Consider the following 25,175-nt stretch of genomic DNA (forward strand, 5'->3'; position numbering starts at 1 on the left):
AATATATTATGGTCTAGTAATATTAAATACCTTCCAAAATTAACCAAAATAAAATCATGGAATTTAAAAATTTTAGAAATAAATCATTACCCCCTTTCTGTAAAAGGAATATAAATCCCAGCCATTGCCAGACTTATCTGCCTCCTGTGGGAGGCATTTATATCCTCACCTCCTTAAGTCTGGGCTCGGCCATGTGATTTGATTTGATTTGGTCAATGGAATGTGAGTAAGGCAGAGCCATGCAGAACTCAGCAGAGCTGAGTAAAACCTAGTAGATCCAAGAGGGGCAACAGCAACTAATATTTAATGTGAATGAGAAATAAATGTTTATTTTGCAAGTTATTGAGATTCTGAGGTTGCTACACAGCAAGCTGATCTATACAACCTCAAAATAAATAAACAATATTATCAGAGAATGAAAAGGACAGATTATTCTTCAATGTTGGCTGGTTTCTATAGAAGAAGTACTAATTAAATTTTCACTTAAGAAGTTTTACAGCTGGAATCGATTTTAGAAATAGTGATTCAAAACTCTTGTTTTGCGGATGACGAAAATGAGGACTCAAAAGATTTAGTGGCTTAATCATAAAGCTAATTATTGTCAGAACAAGAATTAGAATCTAGGTTTTTCTGATCCTTAATCCAGTACTTACCAGTATACAGTGGATTCACAACTGATCCTTAATCTAGTACACTTTGCAGTGTATGATAGATTCACAATTGATAATGTTTTTATAGTGTGTTTTCTACAAAATGAATGATAGGCAGATTTAAAGTAAAATGAACTTTAAATAGTTCTGAGTGTGGCCTACAAACACAATGTTATTGAGAATAACAGAATCAAAGTATACTTACCTTCAAAAGGCTGTTTTCTGGATAATACTTCCCATGTGATAACTGCATAGCTATTCAAGACAAAAACATATATATCACACATTATAAATAAACTCTGCATAATAAACTAAAATAGCACTAAATTTAAAAGCTGACTGTGGAGATATCATTTTGAAAGTGATAAGGTAGTGAAATGCTGCATAAAGAATCACTTTATACAAGCAAGATGATAAACACTCAAATACAGTTTTGTTTTGAAAAGAAATCAACCTTAATATGAAAAATTAGGAAATTACTGTAATAAAAACTTAAAATTACATGCAATGACAACTTTTTGTGGATGATTTAATATTAAGTTTAATTCTTGATTCTATTTTTCATACAAAATAAACAGCAATTAAAAAGATTGCCTCATGTAGCTGTATTATATTGGTTTTTTTCTGGCCTCAGTACTATCTTCTTTGGTAGTGAAAATATTCTACCTATGATTCAAATTCAGTTGTTAATCACTTGGTTAAGTTGCATCAAGTTTATATTTGGGATAAATGACTAAATAGAATATAGGAAATTTGCCACACCCCCAGATTAACTGTGCATTCATAATGGACACATGGCATTGATTTTGCACCAACACATTGTCTTGGAGGGAGAGTGAGGATTACAGAGGGAATTCTCACCCAAATCAAGGAACAATATTTCCTCATTTTCTCTGACAGGGAATACTGAAATTGAACATAAGGGCATAATTCACAAAATTAATAACAGACATTTAAATTGGTCCATTTTTATAGTATCAACCCAGCTTTCAAAAATTGTTGGCTAGCACATGCTCTTTACCTTGGAAGATATAAATAGTTTTTGTTCTTCCCTCCCTCAGTGCAGCATTCAAAATGAACTACAGATATCAGGGAACAGAATATATGAAAGAAATTTATTCATATAATAACATGAATGTAGAAGACACTGTAGTAGGTGTTATAGTGCAGCCACCCAAATAGATTGGCCAGCATTGGATTTAATGAAAAGTACAAAAATTAAAATCTTTTTGGAGAAAAGAGATACACAATTTAATTAAATATATAATTTTACGTTAGAGATATAGCATTCATTCCTAAAGGAATTAATTTTTACCAGGCTAATTACTTATTAATGACAGCAAAAAAGCCATTTTAAAGAGTTATTAAATGTATTCACTATAAATGCAGTAAGTCTGATTTTGCATTCATTATCATGTTAGAAGAGACAAGTGTAAATTATACATGAGGTTAATGTCCCCACCCCTAATACTAGGCATTACAAATGATCATCTTCCTTTTCTCTGGTTAAGTAACCAGTATCAAGAACAATGTGTTATGCTTATTTCTGCATTATGAGATTATAAGTAATCTGCATCTGAAACATGAAAACATGATCTTACCAAACACATTGATTTGTTGTAAAACGGTTTACACATATACAAATATTAGGAATTCTCTTTCTTTTCTCTCTCTCTCTCTTTTTTTTTAAAGATGACTGGTAAGGGATCTTAACCCTTATGTTAGTGTTGTCAGCACCACGCTCTCCCAAGAGAGTAACAGGCTGGCCCCTAAAAATTCTTTAAATAAAAACATCCCCATGGGGGCCGGCCCGTGGCTCACTCGGGAGAGTGTGGTGCTGACAACACCAAGTCAAGGGTTAGGATCCCCTTACTGGTCATCTTTAAAAAAAAAAAAAAAAAATCCCCATGATTTTATTAAGATGATTAAGAATTTGTTTATTTCTTTAAAAAGATGTGTAGATCTCAAAAGACTGAAAGGTTGAATAGGATGAGAATCTTTTTTTTTTGTCTTTTTTCTGTGTCTGGCAACGGATCACAACCCTCAGTGTCGCCCCCGTACCGGACCGGGACCAGCAACGGGATCGCAACCCTCGGTGTTGCTCCCGCGCCTCGCTCAGCCAGTGAGCGGGAACCGGTCTGTATGTGGGATCCAAACCCTCGGCGGGAGCGCCGCCGCACTTCCCAAGCGGCGCACTATAGCAGTGCGCCACCGGGCCGGCCCTAGGATGAGAATCTTAAAGGTAAAATGTTAGAAACCATTGTTTACCTTTGCTTCCCCAAGTCATGTATGATAAATACCCTTGCGTATTATCATAAATTGACAGAATCATAAATTGACCGAACAAGAAGATATGCTTTAAAAAATTTTAAAGGATGTAAAAGTTGCTTAAAACAAGGCATTTTTAATTTGAAAAATATTAATCACTGTGGCCTCTAGTATATTTTCACCACAGTCATGAGAGAATAATAAAAATCACTTTAAAATGTAGCTTCAAAATTGTTTAATCTTATGTTTGGGACAAAGTTAACTTGGAACAAAAGCAACTTTACTGTACCTGTATATATCATGCTTGACACTGGCCCTTGATTTCTGTCCAGGTTCATAGTTTTCAGGTGGCATATAGATAATTGTTCCTCCTTCTGGTGCAGATTTGCTACTTCGTGACTGTGAGAGGGACATCATGCGCCATTTTGATAACCCAAAATCTGCAATCTGTAAAAGAAAAGAGTACATTATTGAATTTAGAAATATTCTCTTTAAAAAGCCCTCAAATTGACTGTCTTTGTGTATATTCACTGTATTTAGATATAAGACCAGAGGAAATGTTATATATATTAATATTTTATTTCTATATATTCCATTAGCTTCTTACCAAATTACATGCCATTGCACTGAGCCAAATAATTTCAGAAACAATACATACTGACTTGAAGTTTAGCACAATAAGAGAAATTTCAAAAGAGAGACTAAGTTTTGAAAAATTAAAGAGAAGTATTTTTTGCCTGATATTCTGAATGAGTGCATATACTGAACATTTTACTTTTTATGACAAGCAGCTTTATATCATGTCTTTTCCAAATTCACCTACATTTTACAGAACTGTTAAGTCTACTTATATCTCACACAATTGTCACTGGGCATTGTTTACAAGTCAGGTTTATATGGTCTTATTTGTAATGCACTAAAAGTAGTATCCTTAAATTCTGAAATAAGCAACATCCCAATAATAGTAAAGGTAATTATTATATGCTTTATGCCTACCACTAAAAGGATCACATCTGGTGGCAACAGTATAGTTAGCACAAAAAACATATTTATATCCATGATAATGGGTGAGTAAAGAATTATCAGTGACAAGCATTTTGTACTTTTGATATGTCTGTTATAGTTTTACTTCAATTGTAAATATTGTGCCGATGTTATACAATATCTTACAATTCTACAAATATTTAAAAGTTTCCTTATTTTTAAAAAATGGAAGACAAAACGTAAATACAGAAACAATGTTTAGTGGAGTGAGCTCCATCCAGCACACCATTTGTTTTGATTATTTAACTATTAGGTTTTTACTACTTTTAACAGAAGAAATAATTTTTATCAGTGTTAGATGAATTTGAGATGAAAAAAAATTGTGGCCCATACCCCAAAAAAGGAGGGGTAGAAAAATGAATCTTTTATACATTAACTATAATAAAAGGGAAAATCTAAGAAAAAAAATATACATAATACTAAGAATATTTTAAATTCTATTCATAGCAAAGAAGTACCAAGGATACTTTATTGCTTGATGAAAAAGAGAAGGTAGAGGTTATCAACAATTACTTTGCTTCTGTTTTCTCTATCAAGGACAGTTTCTGGACTAAGATGAAGAAAATGATGTACAAGGAAGTTGAAATGTTTATAAAATCCAAGTACCTTTATTTCAAGTTATTGAGAGTCCACAGTGCTATTAGTGTTCTTTGTGGGACAAAATGGAGAGATGCTATAGGATATCAGAAAAGTAAATGTCAGTCTGATTTTTAAAAAAGTTGATTTTACAAATCTACATACTAATAGGAAACTACTATCCTTAAACCCTGCTGTCTAAGTCCAACACTGTGTGAAGCCTCTTTTTTTTAAAGGCCTTAATCTCATTCAAGAGGGAGGAGCCCTCTTGGCCTAAACACCTCTTAAAAGGCCCCAACTCTTAATATTACCAAAGTGTCAACATCTGAATTTTGGATGGGACATATTAAAACTAAGCATTCCACTTTTGGCCCCTCAAAATTCATATCCTTCTTACATACAAAATACATTCATTTCATCACAATAGCCCCCAAGTCTTAACTTGTTACAGCATCAACTTTAAAGTCAAAGTCCAAAGTCTAATCTAAACATCATACAGGTAAGACTCAGGTAAAATTCATCCTGAGGCAAATTTCCCTCTAGCTATGAGCCTGTGAAATCAAATAAATTATGTGCTTACAAAATACAATGGTAGGACAGGCATGCAATAGACACTCCTATTCCAATAGGGAGAAACAGGAAAGAAGAAAGGAATAACAGGTCACAAGTAAGTCCAAAACCCAACAGAGCAAACAACATTAAATCTTAAGGCTTGAGAATAATCTACTTTGACTCCATGTCTCACTTTGACTTTTGTACACACTTGTGCAATGTGGATCCCAAGGCCTCAGTTAGCCCCATTCCTATGGCTTTGTTCGGTGTAGCTCATGCTTCAGCTCTCACACAATGAAGTCATGCTGGCATTGCACACTGGTGGCTCTACAGGTCTGGGGTCTTGAAGGTAGCCCTACCTCCACAGCTCCACTAAGCATTGCCCTAGTGTGGATTCTGTAGCAGCTCAGCCCTGCTGCAGGTCTCTACCTAGGCCCCGAGGCTCTCCAAGGTATCCTTTGAAATCTATGTGGAGGAAGCCATGCTTCCACTGCTTTGGCACTCTGCATGCCTGCAGAACTAGCACTACATCAATGCCGCCAAGGCTCACTGCTTGTGCCCTCTGAAGTGGGGGCCTAAGTCACACTTGGGCCTGCTTGAGCCACTGCTGGGATAGATGAGGAGTACTGCAGTGGAATACAAGAAGCAGAAACCTGAGTTGACCCTGGGCTTTGAGCCCTGAGGTCCCACAGTTGCTCTGAGCTCCTCCCCCTAAATCTGTTCTACTCCCAAGGCCCTAGCACTCTGAGCCTGTGATGGGTGTGGCAGCCTAGAAGATCTCTGAAATGGCTTTAGTGTCATTCTTTCATTGTCTTGATGAATAGCATCTGGCTTCCTTCTTTCATACTTATTTCCTTATTAAAAGGTCACTTGCTCACATCTTTGGTTTTCTCTCCTAAACATCATTTTTCTTTCTTTACATGGCCAGGCTGAGAATTTTCCAAATCTTTAGATTCTCCTTCCCTTTTGATTATAAATTCTCTCTTTAAATCATTTCTCTCTTCTTGCATTTTACTATAAGCAGTTAAGAAAAGCCATGCAACACCCTGAACATTTTGCTGCTTGGAGATTTCTTCTGCCAAATATCCTAGTTCATTGCTCTTAAGTTCTGCCTTCCCCAAAATCCTAAGACGCAGACATAATTCAGTCAAATTCTCAGCCACATTACAACAAGGATGACCTTTCCTCCAGTTTCCAATACATTGTTCCTCCTTTCCATCTCATACCACATCAGAATAGTCTTTACTGTCCATCTTTCTACCAACATCCTCTTCACAATCACTTAAGCAATCTCTAATTAGAATAAGGCTTTCTCTACAGTTCTTCTCTTCTTCTCAGCCCTAATTAGAATCACACTTAATGCTCTGTTCACAGCAATCTAGGCTTTTCCTAGCATTCACTTCCAAACTGTTCCAGCTTCTTTCCATTACCCAGTTCCAAAGTTGCTTCCACATCTTTTGGTATTTGTTTTAGCAACACCCCACTTATCTGGTACTAATTTCTGTCTTAGTTTGTTTGTGCTACTATAACAGAATACCACAGGCTGAGTATTTTATAAGGAACAGAAATTTATTTCTTACACTTCTGGAGGCTGGGAAGTCTAAGATCAAGGTGTTGGCATTTGGTCTGGTGAGGGCCTTCTTGCTGTGTTCTCACATGGCAGAAGGCAGAAGGTAGAAGGGCAAGCTAGCTGACTTTTTGTTGACACTAAGCTCAATTTGAATAGTATGATATGACTACCTCCCAGAAGTTGATGAATTATTATGGATCTATTAAGTATTTAGGACCAGAGAAATGACACTTTCATTCAGTTCTACATTTATTAGACCACACCAAAAGTATTTTGTTCAGTTGTGAGGATCAAAATCTAAGAGAGATTTAAACAAACAGATACATCTACATAGCACCAGGGATTAAAATCCATGTAATAAGGAAAGTGGTTGAAGGAGCTAAAGGTATTTACAAGGGAGAAGGATGAAATGCAAGTGTATGTGAGGAGCTGTGGGAACATAGCTATCTTCAAATATTGGAGGTGCTATCATGTGGAAGTAGAATGGGATTTATTCAGTTTATCACGAAGAATGGGTGAAAGCAACCAGTAAGGAATTTTGATTGATCATATAAGAAAATGTCATAGTCGTTCAAGTAAGGACGTTAAGAAGCCCTTGTCACAGGATAACTGCCTTGGGAAATAGGGATTGTTTTAGCGAAGATTCAGAAGACTAGCTGACTATTAAGGTACCTCTACCTGTTGGTTCTGTAACTGACTCAACAGATTAGACTTTTTTTTTTTTAGCAATACTGAAGCAGCAGCTTGCTTCTCTCTTCCTTCACTTACCATTTTGTTCTAGGGAGAAAGTGTCTTTAATAAAGATTTATTTTTTTCACTTAATTTTTTCTCATATTTTTTGTTTCAATTTTCCTATTGTTCCAACTTCTGCATTACTTATGTCTTTAAACTTTTTTATATTTATAATAATCTTCTGATCATGTATATTGTAAAGCAAAATAATATATAATAATACAGTGAGTTACATTTAGTATTAATTACTCAGAAACTACTTTTTATTTACTGTTATCAATTAGACATAGGATAACTGTGAAATCACTACTACATCTGGTGTCTTTAGCACCTAAGTCTTGTACCGTATACAAAAATGAATTCAAAATGAATCATATATTTAAGTGCAAAACATAAAACTATAAAACTTCTAGAAGATAATATAAAAGGGGCTGTCTGGTCAGCTCACTTGGGAGAGCATGGTACTTGTGACACCAAGGTCAAGGGTTCAGATGCCCATACCAGCCAGCTGTCAAAAAAAAAAAAATGCAGAAAATCTTCAGGACCTAGAGCTTGGTGAAAAGTGCTTAGACATGACAGTAAAAGCATGATCCATAAAAGAAAAAACCTTGATAGATCAGACTTCACCAAAATTAAAACTTTTGCTCTGTGAAAGTCCCTGTTAAAAGAAGAAAATGACAAACTATAGACTGGGGGGGAAAATTTGCAAACTACATGTCTGATGAAGGACTCATATCCAGAATATATAAAGAACTCTCTAACTCAACAGTAAGGAAAAAAAATACCCTAAAGAATCCAATTAGAAAATGGGTTTAAGAGATTTGGACATTTAAATGGGCTTAAGATATTTCATAGAAAAGGATATATGGATGGAAAATGAGCACGTGAAAAGGTGTTCAATATCATTACCCATTAGGAAAATGCAAATTAAGACCATAATGAGATATCACTATACACCTATTGGCACAGCTAAATAAAAAACAGTGATAATACCAAATGCTGGTGAAGATGCAGAAAAATTGGATCCCTCACACATTGCTGATGTAATGTAAAATACTACAGCCACTCTAGAGAATAGTTTTTTTTTTTTAAACAAAACATACCCTTCCTTACCATATGATCCAGCTGTTGCTCTCTTGGGAATTTATTCCAGAGAAATGAAGACATGTTCACTTATAAACCTGTACAGGATTGTTCATAGCAGCTTAATTGTAATTGCCAAAAACAGGTAAAATGTCCTTCAGTAGGTGAATGGTTAAATAACTGTGGTACACCTATACCATGGAATACTATTATCAATAAAAACCAACTACTGATAAAAGCAATAACTTAAATGGATTTCAAGAGCGTTATGATGTGTGAACAAAGCCAATCTCAAAATACCACATACTATATGATTCCATTTACACAGCATTCTCAAAATGACAAAATTATAGAGATGGAAAACAGATTAGTGGTTGTCAAGGGTAAAGGGTGGTGAAAGGGAAAACGTGGGTGTGACCACAGAGGGGTAGTACGAGCAATTTCTTTGTGGTGTCAGAATAGTGATGTACCTTGATTGCTGTGGTGGTTACACAAATCTACATGTGATAAAGTGTCATAAACTATATACACGCATTGTACCAATGCCAAATTCCTTGTCTTGAAATTGTACTGTAATTATGTGTGTTGTAACCAGAGAGAAAACTGGGTAAAGGATACATAGGACCTCTTTGTATTATTTTGCAACATACTGTGAATCTATAAGAACTTCAAAATAAAAAGTAAAACAAACAAACAAAAAAAGGTAATCTCGACAATTTCAATTAAGAAACATAATGACTTTGTATTTGTACCATAACTCTATCTTTGTACTCTAAGAATAACTAAACCACTTCATCAGGAAGAATGGGGACTATAGGAATATGGAAAAGGGAGTGAGATTAAATTGGCTAGGTGGAAGAAATAACTAACAAATCTTTTTAAAACTATTAAGCACAAGGATACAGATAAACTTTTTTTTTTTTTTAATAGATGACCGGTAAGGGGATCTCAACCCTTGGCTTGGTGTTGTCAGCACCATGCTCAGCCAGTGAGCAAACCGGCCATCCCTATATGGGATCCGAACCCGCGGCCTTGGTGTTATCAGCACCGCACTCTACCGAGTGAGCCACGGGCCGGCCCTCAGATAAACTTTTTTTTTCATAGTAATTACCTTAACATGAAATTCATTATCCAATAAAATATTTTGAGTCTTCAAGTCATGATGAAGTAAAGGAGGATTCATATTGTGCAGGTAATTTACGCCAAGTGCAATTTCATGCAGGATGCGAAATCTCAAAGGCCAAGCAACAACAGGATATTCAGTTTTCTTCATATATATGAAAAGAAAGAAAATGAAAATTAGTCCAAATTTCACTACATTTCATGCTTAGAGAATTAAATATTTCATGAGAAAATATAAACTAAGGTTGAAACCTATGCTCATTTTTATAACATAGAATCAGTTTGATACAGGGAACTTCAAAAGATTTACGGAAAGATTCTTATTATCTTTTAATTCTATTTTTCCACAAACTTTTTGAAGTGTCTTATTTTGTTTAACATTCTTGTACTTTACTATCCTCACTTTTTAGAGAAAGTGATAACTTTATAATACTGATACTTCCTTTTAGTTTATATTGATTATGCAACCACATGGTATTAGGTCTTCTTTCTCCAACCGACACAGATCTCAAATATTTTGTATCTATATATAGCCAGACACACATACCTATACTGTTCATATCCACCTCCCTGTTCTATGGCTTAATGAAGTAACTTGTGCATGCACACACACACACAATTCCACACAATTTGTTTCTAGCACATACAAAACCGTTCATTCAAAATTTATATTTTAATTTTTCTATTGATATAAAACCATACATTATTATTACAATAATCAGTGCATCAATTAAAAATTATGACCATATTATATTTATTGACTAAGCATTAATAGCTTATACTTTTAATTATATAATTAATTAATCTGCATTCCAGTTTGCAAAATTAACCTTTGAGAGTTTTGTTTTTGTGAAAGAGACAAAGATCATTTTTGTTTTCAACCCATATTATACAGATGCATTTAAAACATAATGTTTTATATTTCTTGGTACTTATAACCAATAGCCACCTAAGCTTTCTTAAAATAAATGTTTTCTGAACATAAAAGTTAATGCAGCTCCCCAGGAGAATGAACATAGAAAAATCATACAATTTGGGAAAACAGACAATGAATCATCAGGCATCATGCTATTGGGTACATTTTTCTAAATGCTATCCTTCTACTGAAAACTCAAAACTGTTCTTGAGAATTTTTTCTGCAAATGGAACAGCTTATAGTTCAGTAATCAACCCGACAGGGGGAGTGGCTTTAGATTGCTTATATTGCATTTCCGTACTTTTCAATGATCTTTTTGTGAGGTTGGGGGAGGGTGCTTCAAGATAAATCCTACCTTAAGTCCTTTCTAAATTTTCAGGAAATCAGAAGAAACACAAAAAACTAACGTGGAACACATTATTTCCTCAGGTATACACAGAGCCCCATCCTCTAGAGTAACTGGATCTTTTAGTATGTAAAAAAGTAATGTTTTCTGAAAATTATGCGGTTTAAAGGAGTAACCAGGCCTCTCCGCAGCATAGTGTTATATGGAGGGTTATCACAGAGATAAGGGTAGCAGAGTGCTCACTCTATATTTTATGATTCCTTCCAGGAGTTAGCAATCCCCCTGGAAGAGGCTGTAGAATCTCTAGTGGGCTCTAAATTTGGGTGCCAGAGTATCTACGGGGGTGTAGGAAGAAAACCTTAGAATTTCTACTTATAATAACTTCTAAAAAAATTAAAATAAATCATGCTTTATCAATATTTATATCTTAATTGCTATGGTAATTACACAAATCTTACAGACTAACACCAGTAACTTTACTCCGTCCTTGTTGCAGACGGTCATAAGTCATAGACAGAATGCGATATATTCTGAAACGAAGAGGAATTTACTCCACGATTGGCTGACAGTGGCACCCACTTTCCTTTGGTCACTTACAGAGCGTTGTGATGTATTATAATTTAGGAGTGTCCAGTAATTAGATTTTATGGATTATATTATGCAGTTTTAACTAAACCAACAACACTCACAAAACTGCAAATAGGAAATTAATAATGTAAACAAGCAAAAAACAATAATTGAATACACATATTTTGAGAATGAGGACCCCTGAATATGTTTACTGCAGGAATTCACCATCAAAGCCAGAGTAACTGGTAATGTGAGAAAAAATGTAAATGGCTCATACCACTGTCTATTATGGGAAAAGCTAATGTATCTGGTACTCAGAGATTATTTATTTGGCCTGTTAATTTAGAACTTCATGGACTGAAATTAGTAACATTTAATATGAATCCTAAGTTGTCATTAATATAAAATAAAATATGGCTTAACAGTGGATTGTAGAGTGTGGAGAATTTATTTTTTCTCTTTTCCATTCCTACCTGTGTATATATATGCATGTAGATACTGGAATTCAGTATAAACATCAGGAACAGTAACCTAAGCAAAATAACCTAGGTCCCTTAGAACACAGAGCCTAACTCCACAGTATTTTTATCAATGCAAAAGAAGCCCCAAAGGTAAAACTTTACCACATGACTGTTTTTCATTATTTTTGCTTTGCTTTGTCTATATATCCCCCAAATAATCTGATCAAATGTAAAACCAAGGTACTATATGTAGTCTGAATAACAGAAATGGTAATTATAGGCACTGAAAATGTACAATACTTACCCTATGTAGGAGTTCATTTAATGATCCATTTGGCATGTATTCAGTAACTATTCCCAAAAATTCTGGCTCATTGCAAATTCCCAAAATTGGAAGAATGTAACTAAATCTAGCTTTGTGTAAAATTTCAGCTTCTCTTAGGACATCATTTCTTTCACTAAGGAAAGAAAATACACAATTATTTCAAATAATGAAAAATACACAATTATCATGCCCATAAGATTAATTAAACCTGGATTTTCATTAATTAGCTATGTGACCTCATATAAATCATGCAACTTCTCTGTCCCTCAGTTTCATCGTATTTATAACAGAGATAATACCTATCCTATATATTTCACAGGTCTGTTTAGAGACCAAAATAACTTCTATAAACCACTGACAGGTAAAAGTGCTATATACAGGTTATTATATTGTACTTTTCCTAGGAAAGGGAAAGAACACAGTGTTAGTTTATTAAGCCTATCAATGTTAGAACGATTGGTGCTTGAACTAATTAAATTATTAAATTTATGTTATATTAAAATGAACAAATTCGATTAGAATATTATATTAAATTTTATGGTTGCATACCATATAAAATTTTCCCAAATATCCTGAATATTAAAACATTTAAATGTTGTAGATTTAAATGACTAGATGATAATAGCTGCATAAAGATCAATAATGCTTAGAAATTATACACCAGAATTCAGGAAAAGAATCCTGAGAACAGGTAAATGTTTACAACTGATATCTGGGGTGACTCTGGATCTCAGGTTCATTTGCTTATTCATGCATAAAACAAAAAATATTTAACTTTCATTATGAATAAAGAACTGTGCTTAGCCGTATGGAGAATATAGAGATATAAATACATAGTCTCTGCCTTCAAGTTGGTTGCCCAGAAATGAAAAAAAGAAAGAAGAGAAAAGAAAAAAGCTATGGGCAGTTCAGAGAAAAGAGTGTAAATTTTGGGCTAGGAGAATCACTGCAGTTTTCAAAGTAGGATTTCAGCTGTACCTTAAGGATGGACAGAATTTCAGCACTGGAGAGAGGGCATCTAAGATGGGTGAGGCCTCTACAAGAGCAGAGACCTTGCCTGGGGACCTGTGTATCCCCAGGATTTGGAACAGTGCCTACCACATAGTAACATAGTAGATGTCCAATAGATCTATATTTCAAATGAGTTCAGGAAAGTTAAAGAGAAGGCTATGTTTGGGAAATTGTGAACTGTTTATCACATTCTACTTTACATTGTTATTTCTTTTTCTTAAAAGATTTCTGGGCAACTTGAAGGCAAGATAATATAATATAAAAGGAATGAAGGTGAATAAGATAGGCTAGGGGCACATCTCAGAGTCTTAGGGTACCAGCCATATTAAGAGTACCAATCTACTTCATTTGGCAGTCACTGAGTTGTGGCAGTCACTGAGTTGTGACTGAAGGTTTTTGAAGTAGGTAATGGCAGTAGAACAAAATTTTAGGATGAATAACTTGGCAGTGGGATGTAGGATCAGCCAAAAGAGGTAGAGTTTGAAAGTCAGGCATTAGATTTTAATACTGGTTAAGATGTGAAGTAATGAGAGCCTAACCTATAAAGGTAGCAATGAAAATGGAAAGATAAACACTAGCTTAAATGGAATGCCTAGGTCATGGTGACAGACTGACTGATTGCGGGGGCTAAAAAAAATGGAAGGGAGTTGGAGATGCTATCAGCTTTTACTCTGGATGACTGGGTGTTGGTAGCAGCAATAACAGAAATAGAAACGTTTCCAGGAGAAGCTATTAGGTAAGCGATGATGGTAAGTCAGCTCTTAAACCACCCAAGCTCTAGATCAATGGCTGTTGTAATACGTAGCAACAGACATTCCAGACCTACTTTTAAAACAAACAAAAAACAAAGCGAAAAAAAAGTAGTGATTTTTTCTGAATAGGTAATATAGTGATATGTTTCAAAATTCAAGAGAAACTAGAAGGTATAAAGTGAAAAGCTCTCTTTCTCCCTGTCCTTCAATCATTTAATACCCCAACTATGAGGAAACCAATTATATCAGCTTGTGAGACCTGTTTTAATTAACCTTGTACTGAGAAGCTGAAACATTTCTGTGTTTGCCCTAAGAAATTGGGCCAACAAGACAGTTATTGTGTAGCACTCGTACAGGCAGATACAAAGGAGTAAACTGAAGATTCCTGAGAAAGAACATTCTTTCTTCCTCCCATTAAGAGTATGAGGCATTCTTCCTTCTATTGTGACCCTATTATGTATCAGTCACTTTACATGCACTGTTCAGATCAACCCTCTAAATTGGTTTCATTATCCCCACTTTTATATGAGGGCACTAAGACTCAGAAAAATTAATAATTTTCTAATGGCTACACCAATAATAAATGGCAAGGTTGGAGTCAGATTTGGACGGCACTCATGTGACTCTAAAAAATAAAAATAAAAAACACAGTTTCTTTAGACATATCAACAAAATTACCCAACTTAAAATTTCAATAAAAAAACAGTTATGTCATCTACAGGATATCTCAACAACCAATCGAACTCATCTACTCATAAGGGGTGGGAATATTGTTAGGGAAGTTTCACTTATTGGAAAGAAGCCAGGATATGGAGAATGACTCACCAATCACCAAAATAAGAACATGTAACATCACATAAACTTATTTTTCTTTCAGGTGATCCCAAAGGACAACGCAAACATTTTCCAGGCCACAGCCCAATAAGTACATGTATTTATTATTCGCACTGTAGAAGTGAGGAAATAGATACTCCATGAGTCAATTGCATAGCCCAGCCCTATGGTCAGACTACATAAATACTGATAATGTTAGGCTCTTAGGTAATAAGTGGGAGAAAAGAATGTGATACAGTAATGCCAGTGTTTCAATGGTCTTATGGCTTCTTTGAAGACAGAATTAATGTTCTACTCAATTTAGTGAAGAATTTTAGACAGTAAAAATTGTTAATGAGTATGGGAAGAGAATTCCCTCTTCACTCCTTGGCCCCCAAATGTCACAAAGCTTAGATGAATTAAAATCTTGAGAAGCAGCATCCAAAATGGGGGGATCAATCATCTTTAGAATACCTAATGGATCCATCAGTGTTACATTTCCATATAATATTTGCCTAGTTGGTCCTCAAATATGACCACCCTCTCTAACCAATGACTATATACACATATGCAGACTTGCTCAGCACTTGCTCCACAGAACATAAGGCCCAGGGTAAACATATACCACACCCTGTATATATCACTGAACCCAGATTATGGTGTACAAAAAGTGGGAACAATCTTTAGGGATGTCCCAAATCTACTATGTAATATAGCCTATCCAAGCCTGACAGTGAGATACAGTCAAGAAAAGCCACAGGCAGATGAAAGTCTAATAAATCTGGTAGGGCTGAAGCTGAGGAATTTATTTGATATCAGTTGCTAACAGCTCTGGCCAATCAGGCATCTATCATGATGTATTATCACATTAGGCACAGGGGAAGGAGGAAAGAATGTTGCAATCATGAACGTTAACTCACTAAAAACTGAATGCAGGGCCTAGTTAAATCCCTGCAGGAAGGAAAATACGCAAGACTGGTGACTAGACCCACTGCCTACTACACACAGTCACAGGCCTATGGTATATAGTTGTAATGTTCTTCTGGAAACAAAAACTAATGCTAACCTTCCCTTAAAACCTGGACATAGCATTAAAATTGTTCCAGGATGTGAGAGACATTAGCAATTTTGGACCATTTAACAGACTTTTGATGCAATTTATTGTTACCAAAAATAATACTCATTTCCTTAGGGATGATCTTTTCTTTCAGAGTGGAAGAAACTGAACTGCTAATGTTGAGTTTGAGATTTAAAACCACAAACGAAACAAAAATAAAAAGCCCAAATCAAAACATCCCATACATTAGAACAGCGCTGTCCAATAAAAATATAATATGAACCACATATACAATTTAAAGTTTTCTAGTGGCTCCATCAGAAAAAAGTAAAAAAAAAAAAAAAGAATTTTAACAATATCTTATATTTAATCCAATATATCAAAATATTATTTTAGCATGTAATCAATATAAAAACATTACTGAGACATCATAACTTCTCTTGTTTGTTAGTACAAAGTGTTCAAAGTCTGGTGTGTATTTTACAATTTCAGCACCTTTCAATTCAGACGGCCACATTTGGAGTGCTCAATAGCCACCTTTGGCTAAAAGCTACCTATTGAACAGTGCAGCCCTACAGCCAGATTTCAAAAAAAAAAAGGAAAAAACAAAGCAAACAGAACCGACACCCACAATATAAACACACATCAACTTCCATATGCAGGGCGTTCAGAGTTGGGCTGTGACTGCTGATTTCGGAGTACGGAAAGAGGATGCTCAGGGCAGTAAGAGAGAAGGGGCAGTGGAGAGAAGAGATGAATGGAGGAATGCGATCATTGCGTCTCTAGAGAGGCCGGTTCTCCCCCGCATGCCAGCCCCAAGCTTGAAGGGCTACCTAGAGGTGACGAAGGGAGCGGGTGGGGCCCAGGTGGGGCCCACCCCAAGTGGTCACTGCCCTTTGGGTTCTAGGGCCCGCTTGCCGCGGGGGCGGGGGGTGCAGCCGAGCTCGGGGCTCTGCCGGGGAACCGCGGTGGCGCCCTACCTGTCGAGCAGCGGCGTGTGGATGTGCAGGTGCTTCACGGCCACCTGAACGCGCCAGTCTGCGTGGCGGGCGGACGACACGGTGCCCGAGGCTCCGCGGCTCAGGTAGCGCAGGTCGGCGAGCTTGTGGTAGGGAATGGTGGGCAGCGCGCTGCAGATGGCCTCGCCGTTCATGGTCACGGGCTGCGCGGGCGCTCAGGCCGCGGCCGGTGCCGGCTGTGCCCGCCGATCCTGCGGCTCCCCGGCCTCCGGAATCCGCCCAGGCTCCGCGGCTCAGGTAGCGCAGGTCGGCGAGCTTGTGGTAGGGAATGGTGGGCAGCGCGCTGCAGATGGCCTCGCCGTTCATGGTCACGGGCTGCGCGGGCGCTCAGGCCGCGGCCGGTGCCGGCTGTGCCCGCCGCTCCTGCGGCTCCTCGGCCTCCGGAATCCGCCCGTGCGCCAGCGAGGCAGGCAAGGCCCTTCCTGCCCCGGGACACTAGGTCACGAGGGCGCCCATTCCCCGGGCGGCCCACGCCAGCCACTGCTTTGCTGGAGCCGGAGTAGACTCTTCTTTCTGGAGACCGGGGTCAAGTTTTTGGCACCGTGTCGCGCCGAGGAGGTGCTTCCTCTTGCGGACCTGGCCCTCCCAGGCGCGCCCCGCCACCCGGCTCCGCTGGCCCAGCTCCTCCCTCCCCAAGCTTCCCAGGCGACGTCAGCCGCACACACAGGCTGGCGGAGGGTCCGCCTCCCTGTCGCCGCCCTCCCACCGGGCTCCCGCCTCGACCTGAGGCCGGGGATCTTCCACCCGCGTCGCGCGGCCCGACGATCTGTCCGACACCACGGGGCTGAGGCGGGCCGGCCGCAGGGGGAAAGGAGGCGAGGCGCACCTCCTCTCTTCTCTTCCCCCAGCCCTAGGTTTGGAAAAGTTTTCCTTTGGGAAAGCCCCTCTCGCTGGCTTGCTGGCCACTGTTGGATTGGGAGAATTCTCCTCTCGGCCGCGGGTCTTACGGGAGTCGCCGAAAGCCCAGAGGTGGCGGGGCGGGCGTGGGACTGGGAGCTTCCAGACGGGGGCGCTCCGGCTCCCGACTCCTGATTGCGCCTGCGCAGGAAGAGTTTCGCGGGAGTTCAGTGACCTCCTCCAGAGGGCTCCTGACTTAATGAGGACGTAAATTCACGCCTATCTGGACTCCAGGCTTCCCTCACTGACAGCCACTTTAGGAGTGAGGGGTGGATGACAAATCCTGTCAACAGTGGAGCGAGTTCAGATGTTTAACTCCCATGGGATCTGCTTTTCTCTCTCTTCCTTCTTACTATCATAAGTATATTCAGAGATTGACAAATAACCTTGAGAGAGTCCATCTCTCTGACTTCGGGTAAGACTGCAAAGATTTCTTTCTTATAGATCTGGGAGGGATGCAATCAGTGTTTAATGCCAATCAAAAAAAGACTGCAAACATCTTTCCCTCTTTCTGCTTTAAACAAACACCTTCCTTCTCAGATGACCATTTGTAGAGTGCGAGTGCAAATATTATATACAATACCAAGTCCATACTAGCTATTTAATGAATTCTAAGACAACAGTAATAAGGAATGACTGAATTGAGTAGAGGATTTCTGCCTACAGAGAACCAATACTTCTTGTATTTTTGCATTACCTAAATGAGAGTAACAATGTTACATTTTACAATCATGGGAAGTTGTAATCAAAAAGTGTGTTTAAAACTTTGGTCATTTACAATAAAATGTTTAGCTTTGAAGCTATGGTCTGATACTCTGTGCTCTATTGCTTACTTAATAAGGTTTTTGCTACAAAAGTGTTCAGAAAACTTTTTCATTCATTTATCCAGTCAGTTAATCAAAACTCTGAGTTCCAGAAAAACAGAACAACAACAACAAAAAAGAACGGGGAGGATGTGGTCAAAATAATAATTCAACAAATTTTACTAGGACTGAAGGACAGATGTCTCCATATTGAAAGGGTTCACCAAGTAAAAAGACCTACACTGAGGCACATTATTAAAAAGGTGAAAACACTAAGAATAAAGAGAAGATACTAAACACTTTCAGAGGAAAGAAACAAGAATAAAGGGATGGGAATTAAAATGGCACTGGATTTCTTAACAATAACACTCTAGTGTTAAAACACAATGAAGTGAAATTTCTTCAAAATTCTAGCTTGGAAGGACAATAACTTCCAACCTAGAATTCTATAGTCAGTCACATTATCCATCAAGTACAATGACAAAATAAAAACATTTTCACATAGAGAAGGATGCAAACACGTGCTTTCTATTCACCTTTAAAAAAAAATTTTTTTTTTAAAGAAAGCTACTAAAGGGTACACTCTAACAAATCATGGGAGTAAGCCAAGAAGGAGAAAGACGTGGGATCCAGAAAATAGGATCAGGAAAATGTGAAGGGACAACCCAAGATGAGAAACATATTGTGGAATTAGAGAATGACCCATTTTCCCTGGAGCAGGAAGGTGGCAGGCTCTAAGAGAAAAGACTCTCGTTCAAATAATTGAGATTAGATTAACTTATTTTGAGTTTTTGGGAAATTACGTTGACAGATGTTTGATTCATCTAATGAAATATATAATAAAATTGGAGTAAAAAAGTAAAAAACATAAAAGTAAAAAAGAAACAATTATTAATTCCATGAAAAATAAAAATTATACAAGAAAGGTAACAGCATTTCTCTAAACTGTTCTGTGGTGGTGAAAGGTGTAGAACTTTTCAGAGCTTTTGAAATACTAATATAAATCTCTAAGAAGTAGAGAGCATGTAGCATAGAACTCTATAGAATTTATTTGTATTTTTGATCACATTACTTTTTAGTTTACTTTTAAAAAAATAGGTAATATATTCATGTTTCAAAATTTAAAAACATACAACCCAACAGAAAATTGAGGAGAAAACAGATATCTCACAAAGAGGACATCTAAATAGCGAATAAAGGTGAAAAGGTGCTCAACATCATTAATCATTAAGGAAATACAAATTAAATCTACAATGCAACACTACTATCCAAATACTAGAATGACTAAAATTGAAAAGACTATGTACCAAGTGGGATGAGGATTTGGAGCAACTGGAACTCTTATACACTGCTGATGGGAGTATCAATTGGTACCATCAATTTTGCAAACTGTATGGCAGTATCAATTAAAATTGCAGATATGCAGACCCTATGATCCAGCTATTTCTTGCTTGGAATGGGAACACGTGTATTCATATACTAGAATATATGAATATATTATATATAGCAGTGCTATTTATAATAGCCTCAAACAGGAAATTACCCAATTACCCATAAATAGGAGATTGGGTAAATAAATTGTGGCACATTTATGCAATGCAATACTAAATGGCAATGAAATTGAACAATGTACAATACTGATGAATCACACAAATGTAATGTTGGATGAAAAAAGCCAGATACAGAAGAGTACATACTGTATGAATCAATTTGTATAAAGTACAAAAATAAGCAAAATTAACATGATTTTAGAAATCAGGATAGTGGCTACTTTTATAGAGGAGAGATAGTGACTAGAAGGGACCGAAAAGAGGCTTCCGGGGTGATAGTAATGTTCTGTTTCTTGTTCTAGGGCCCAAACTCTAGGCACCAGTTTTATGGATATGTTCAGTTTATGAAAATTCATGGAGGTTACACTAACGTGTACTTTTCTGTATATATACTTATATATTATACTTCAGTAAAGAGTTAATAAGCTTAAATAGAAAAGAAAACAAATGTATACTCATATGTATATAAAACGCATAAATATATAAAATGTCTCTGAATTTTATGTAATTACTATAACAATATATACCTGTTCATCTTGCTTGTTATTTTTACTTAATGTATATTGGATACTTTTCCATATGAATGCACAAAAAGCTTCCTTACTCTTTTTATTTTATAAAGGCTGATGGATATAATGCATTTTATCCCCCATTGGTGGACATTTAGATTGTGTTCACATATTTGCTATTACAAATAATGCTGGAATAAAAAATCTTTACATATATCATTTCATGTACTTGCAAGTATTTCTACATATTCCTAGAAGCCGAATTGCTGGATCAAAGAGTATGTTCATTTGTAGTTTTGGTTTATGTCATCAAATTGCTCTTTTGAGGTCGTACTAGTTTTCTTTGCTACAGACAATGGGAGTAGCATACATGCAAGTATATCTACATATTCCTAGAAGCCGAATTGCTGGATCAAAGAGTATGTTCATTTGTAGTTTTGGTTTGTGTCATCAAATTGCTCTTTTGAGGTCGTACTAGTTTTCTTTGCTACAGACAATGGGAGTAGCTGTTTCTCTACATGTTTATTTTCCTTTCTTTTTGAGATAGGTAGTACAGTGTCAGTCTGCTGATTCTGAAGAGTTCAGTGCTTCTAAATTCATTTAAATGCTACGATTCTTTTTATCTCAAACTTTCTAAACATTTGACTGCAAGTTATTTATCACAACCTTAAACCTTTAACTTTCATGGTAGTTTTCACCATATACAGTTTAAAAAATATGTATTCTTAGTCGTATATATGGGAATTAATTAAACTGTATGTGTATATACATGAGAGTACTTCAAAAAGTTGGTAGAATAGAATTAAAAGATAATACAGATCTTTCCATGAAGTTTTTAAAGTACCCTCATATTTACAGTTTAACTAATTCCCATAAGAAATTGGCTAAAGCTAGAAAGCTTAAGGAATACTGATGCTGAAGTATATTGACTAAACAAGAAACAAAAAATTAGCATAATTATTATGCAAATTAGGATTAAAAACAAGCATCACATGTATATGTTGAATTCATTTGTTCAAAATTCCTTAAAGTTACATCAAGATGTATTTTTCCATTTACTGAGAATAAAGGTTATTTATACCTGTACGTATAATAGGAAATAATAGCTTGAAATCTCTCAGATCTTCTTAATTAGAAACAAGACAAAAAATACTTGAAAAATCATTTTAAAAAGTACAAATCCAAGAATTTCAAACACATTACATTCTAAATTTTTCTATTTTTCAGTCTAAAAGTACCTAGTAAGTTTTAAAAACATAAACGCTGAGTAAGTCTCTATAATTGCATAATAATGAATGTTCTGCATGGGAAAACTAATGTTTGGGGTACATTTGGTACCTGTTCCCTTCAGAAAATCTCAAAAAAATACCTGATATATCTGATGACATAGAGTTTATTATTATGAGGAGTTATAAAACTACACCTTTTTTGCAGTTAACGAATATAATTATGTTTCTCATTTAGCCATTCTGTGTTCAATTTTAGGATTGGACATTATGTCATTTTTAAATTGATTGATAACATGATGCTTTTTCTAAGATAATTGAGCTAAATTAAACAAAATTCTTACATATCGATTGGAAAAAAACCTTAGAATTATTAGTAAAGATTACATTAAAATCAATATGGTATTTACTAATAATACTTTTCTCAAACATTTTTCATTCTAAAATCACATATTTTATCATTTATCATTTATAAAAGAGTGAAATGATTTTTAAAAAATTCCTAAGAAGGTTAAGATAACGTAGCTTTCTGTGAAAGTGCTGGAAAATAAAAAAAGATTAGAGACACCCAGCTAGCGCAATCTCCCACCTAATGCTAGAGTAGCTAGCCAAGTGTTGCCCATGTTCTTTTGAACATTTCCTGGCAAAAGAAAATTCATTACATTTTGAGCAAGCCTTTTCCATTGATTAGAGATTTCTATTGCTAAAGTACATTCTAAATTTTAGGAAGTTCTTCTGTTCTTAATATTACTTGTTTGTGCTATATTAGGAAAGTCTAATTTTCCTAACTAAGCAATTAAAGCTTTGTCATTCATTCAACAAACACAAAGTATATATACCACTTTGTAAGGTGGTATGAGGGATTTAAAAGATAAATACTTTGAAGACAGACACCATATTGTCTTTAGTCTTTGGCATCTTCATTTACTTCAACTTGGGTTTCAGCCTCACAGGGCTTCTCCTAACAATCCATTTTACTTCATCAGTATCTTCCTACATCCCAATAGATTAGAAAATTCCATATGAAATCAGATGGGTGAGAAGGATTATGGCTGTGCCCATCTTTGATATGAGTATATCAATGCCATGGAAGACAGAATTCTTTGTATTTTTAAAGCAGTCTTGTTAAACTATCAATTTAGGTTGATCCAATGACCAAAACTGGAGATTTTGGTTTGTTAGCTTATTTTTTTTTTTTTACTTGATCTTTACACAACTGCTTGTAAACCAGATTTTCTCTCCTATACTTGTGCAATTGATTCTTTTAGGCCCAGTGTTATGGGTTAAATTTTGTATTCCCCAAAGATGTTGAAGTCCTAACCCCAGTACCTATGAATGTGATTGTATTTGAAATAGGGTCTTTGCAGCTGATCAAGTTAACACAAGGTCATTAGGATGGGCCCAGTCCAATATGACTGTGTCCTTATAAGAAAGGGAAATTTGGACACAGTGATAGGCATGCATAGAGGGAAAACAATGTGAAGTCACACAGAGAATGCAATCTACAAGCTGAGGAACACCCCAGGCTTCCAGAAGCTAGGAGAGAGTGGAACAGATTCTCCCTCACAGCCATCAGAAGAAACCAATTCTGCTGATGTTTTAATTTTGGACTTCTAGCATTCAGAACTGTGAGACAATAAATTTCTGTTGTTTAAGCCATCCAGTTTGTGGCTTTTTGTTATGGCAGCTGCAGGAAACAGATACAGCTAGGCACAATTTTTAAAAACTTTTTTATTGGGGGATAATTATAAATTCATAGAAAGTTGCAAAGATAATACAGAGAGGTCCCATGTATCCTTCACCCAGTTCCCCCAGTGATTACATCTTACATAGTTATAATACAATATCAAAACCAGTAACCTGACATTTATCCAATGTTTGTATATTTTTCTGTGTCATTTTATCACACATATAGATTCCTGTATTACCCCCCACCTCAGTCAAGGTACAGAACTATCCTATCACCACAAAGACCTCCCTCATACTATCCTTTTATAGTGACACTCAGCCCCCTACTCTCCATCATCTCTATTCCCTGGCAACTAGTAATCTGTTTCCCACATCTATAATTTTGTCATTTCAAGAATACTACGTTAATGGAATCATAAAATATGTGACGTTTTGAGACTGGCTTCATTCACTCAGTGCCATTCCCTTGAGATCCATCCAAGATGTTGCTTGTATCAGTAGTTGGTTCTTTTTTTATTGCTGAATAGTATTCCATGGTATGGTGTACCAGTTGTTTAGCCATCCACCTATTGAGGGACATTTTAGTCGTTCCTGGTTTTGGCTATTACAAATAAAGGTGCTATGAATAATGTGTATAGGTTTGTTTTTGTGTGAACATAAATTTTTGTTTCTCTGAGATAAATGCACAGGATTGTAGTAGCTGCACTGCTAGATAAAAGTACGTTTAGTTTTTAAAGAAACTGCCACACAATTTTCCAGAGTGACATTTTACACTCTTACCAGCAATATATGAAAGATTCCATTTCTCTGCATTTATCACTATTTTTATTTTAATAATTTAGTAAGTGTGTAGTAATATCTCGTGTGTATGACCCACACACAATTTTTGAATGTAATTATATTAAGCTTTATCATATATATATAGGTCTACAGCAGCCTTTTGTGAGTCTCTTAAATCTGTATTTCACTATATTGGCTGTCTTCTCCAGAAAGCACAATGTTTGGAATTATACATACCTGACTTCAGTTCTTTGCTTTGTTACTTATGAACCATGTGACTTTGGTCAGCCTGATTAACATCTCTGAGGGCATATCTTCCCCTGTGAAATAACTGCTTTAACTAATACTATAAATATGAAACAAGATAATCTGTCTAAAGTGTTTAGTATATGGCATACTCTCAATGGATACTACTTTATTTCTCCTCTGTGTTTTTAACTCAACAAAAATGTGAACCCGAGAAAAGCAAGTTTAGAATCTAGTACAAGTAACCACTAGAGACCTCTCTTCATTAATTAACCAGAAAAATTAGTATTCAGAAAATATTTTTTATTTAGTTTGTAAAACTTCAGAAAATCTTCCTTTGCCTTTCACATTATAACCCGGGCAAATTGCTCATTTTACTTGTTTATTGAAGTTGATCATATTGTTAAGGCTTTCAAGCTGAAATTGTGAGGGTATTTCAAAACGTTCACGAAAAGATTCATATTATCTTTTAATTCAATTTTTCCATGAAATTTTTGAACTACCCTTATATGGAACATAATCCAGCACAAAAATGCAATTGGTATATTAATCCTGACTCAAAGCTTTCCATATCTGCATGATCTGAGTTACATAGCTAAAGAAATAGA

General features: G+C 36.2%; 1 protein-coding gene across 1 annotated transcript in view; it reads right to left on the reverse strand.

Moving 5' to 3' along the window:
• RIPK2 (receptor-interacting serine-threonine kinase 2) overlaps positions 1-17,107 on the reverse strand; it is a 40,169-nt gene extending 23,062 nt beyond the window's left edge. Inside the window, exons 1-5 of the mRNA XM_008588431.1 lie at positions 16,829-17,107; positions 12,195-12,348; positions 9,587-9,742; positions 3,208-3,365; positions 856-905 (exon numbers count right to left, since the gene is read on the reverse strand). Coding sequence (XP_008586653.1) covers positions 856-905; positions 3,208-3,365; positions 9,587-9,742; positions 12,195-12,348; positions 16,829-17,001 — 691 coding nt within the window. The 5' untranslated portion in view covers positions 17,002-17,107. The remainder of the gene's footprint in view (positions 1-855; positions 906-3,207; positions 3,366-9,586; positions 9,743-12,194; positions 12,349-16,828) is intronic.
• Between the last annotated feature and the right edge of the window lie 8,068 nt (positions 17,108-25,175).

The sequence above is a fragment of the Galeopterus variegatus genome, unplaced genomic scaffold, assembly GCF_000696425.1.
Source record: "Galeopterus variegatus unplaced genomic scaffold, G_variegatus-3.0.2 Scaffold4823, whole genome shotgun sequence".
NCBI lineage: Eukaryota > Metazoa > Chordata > Mammalia > Dermoptera > Cynocephalidae > Galeopterus > Galeopterus variegatus.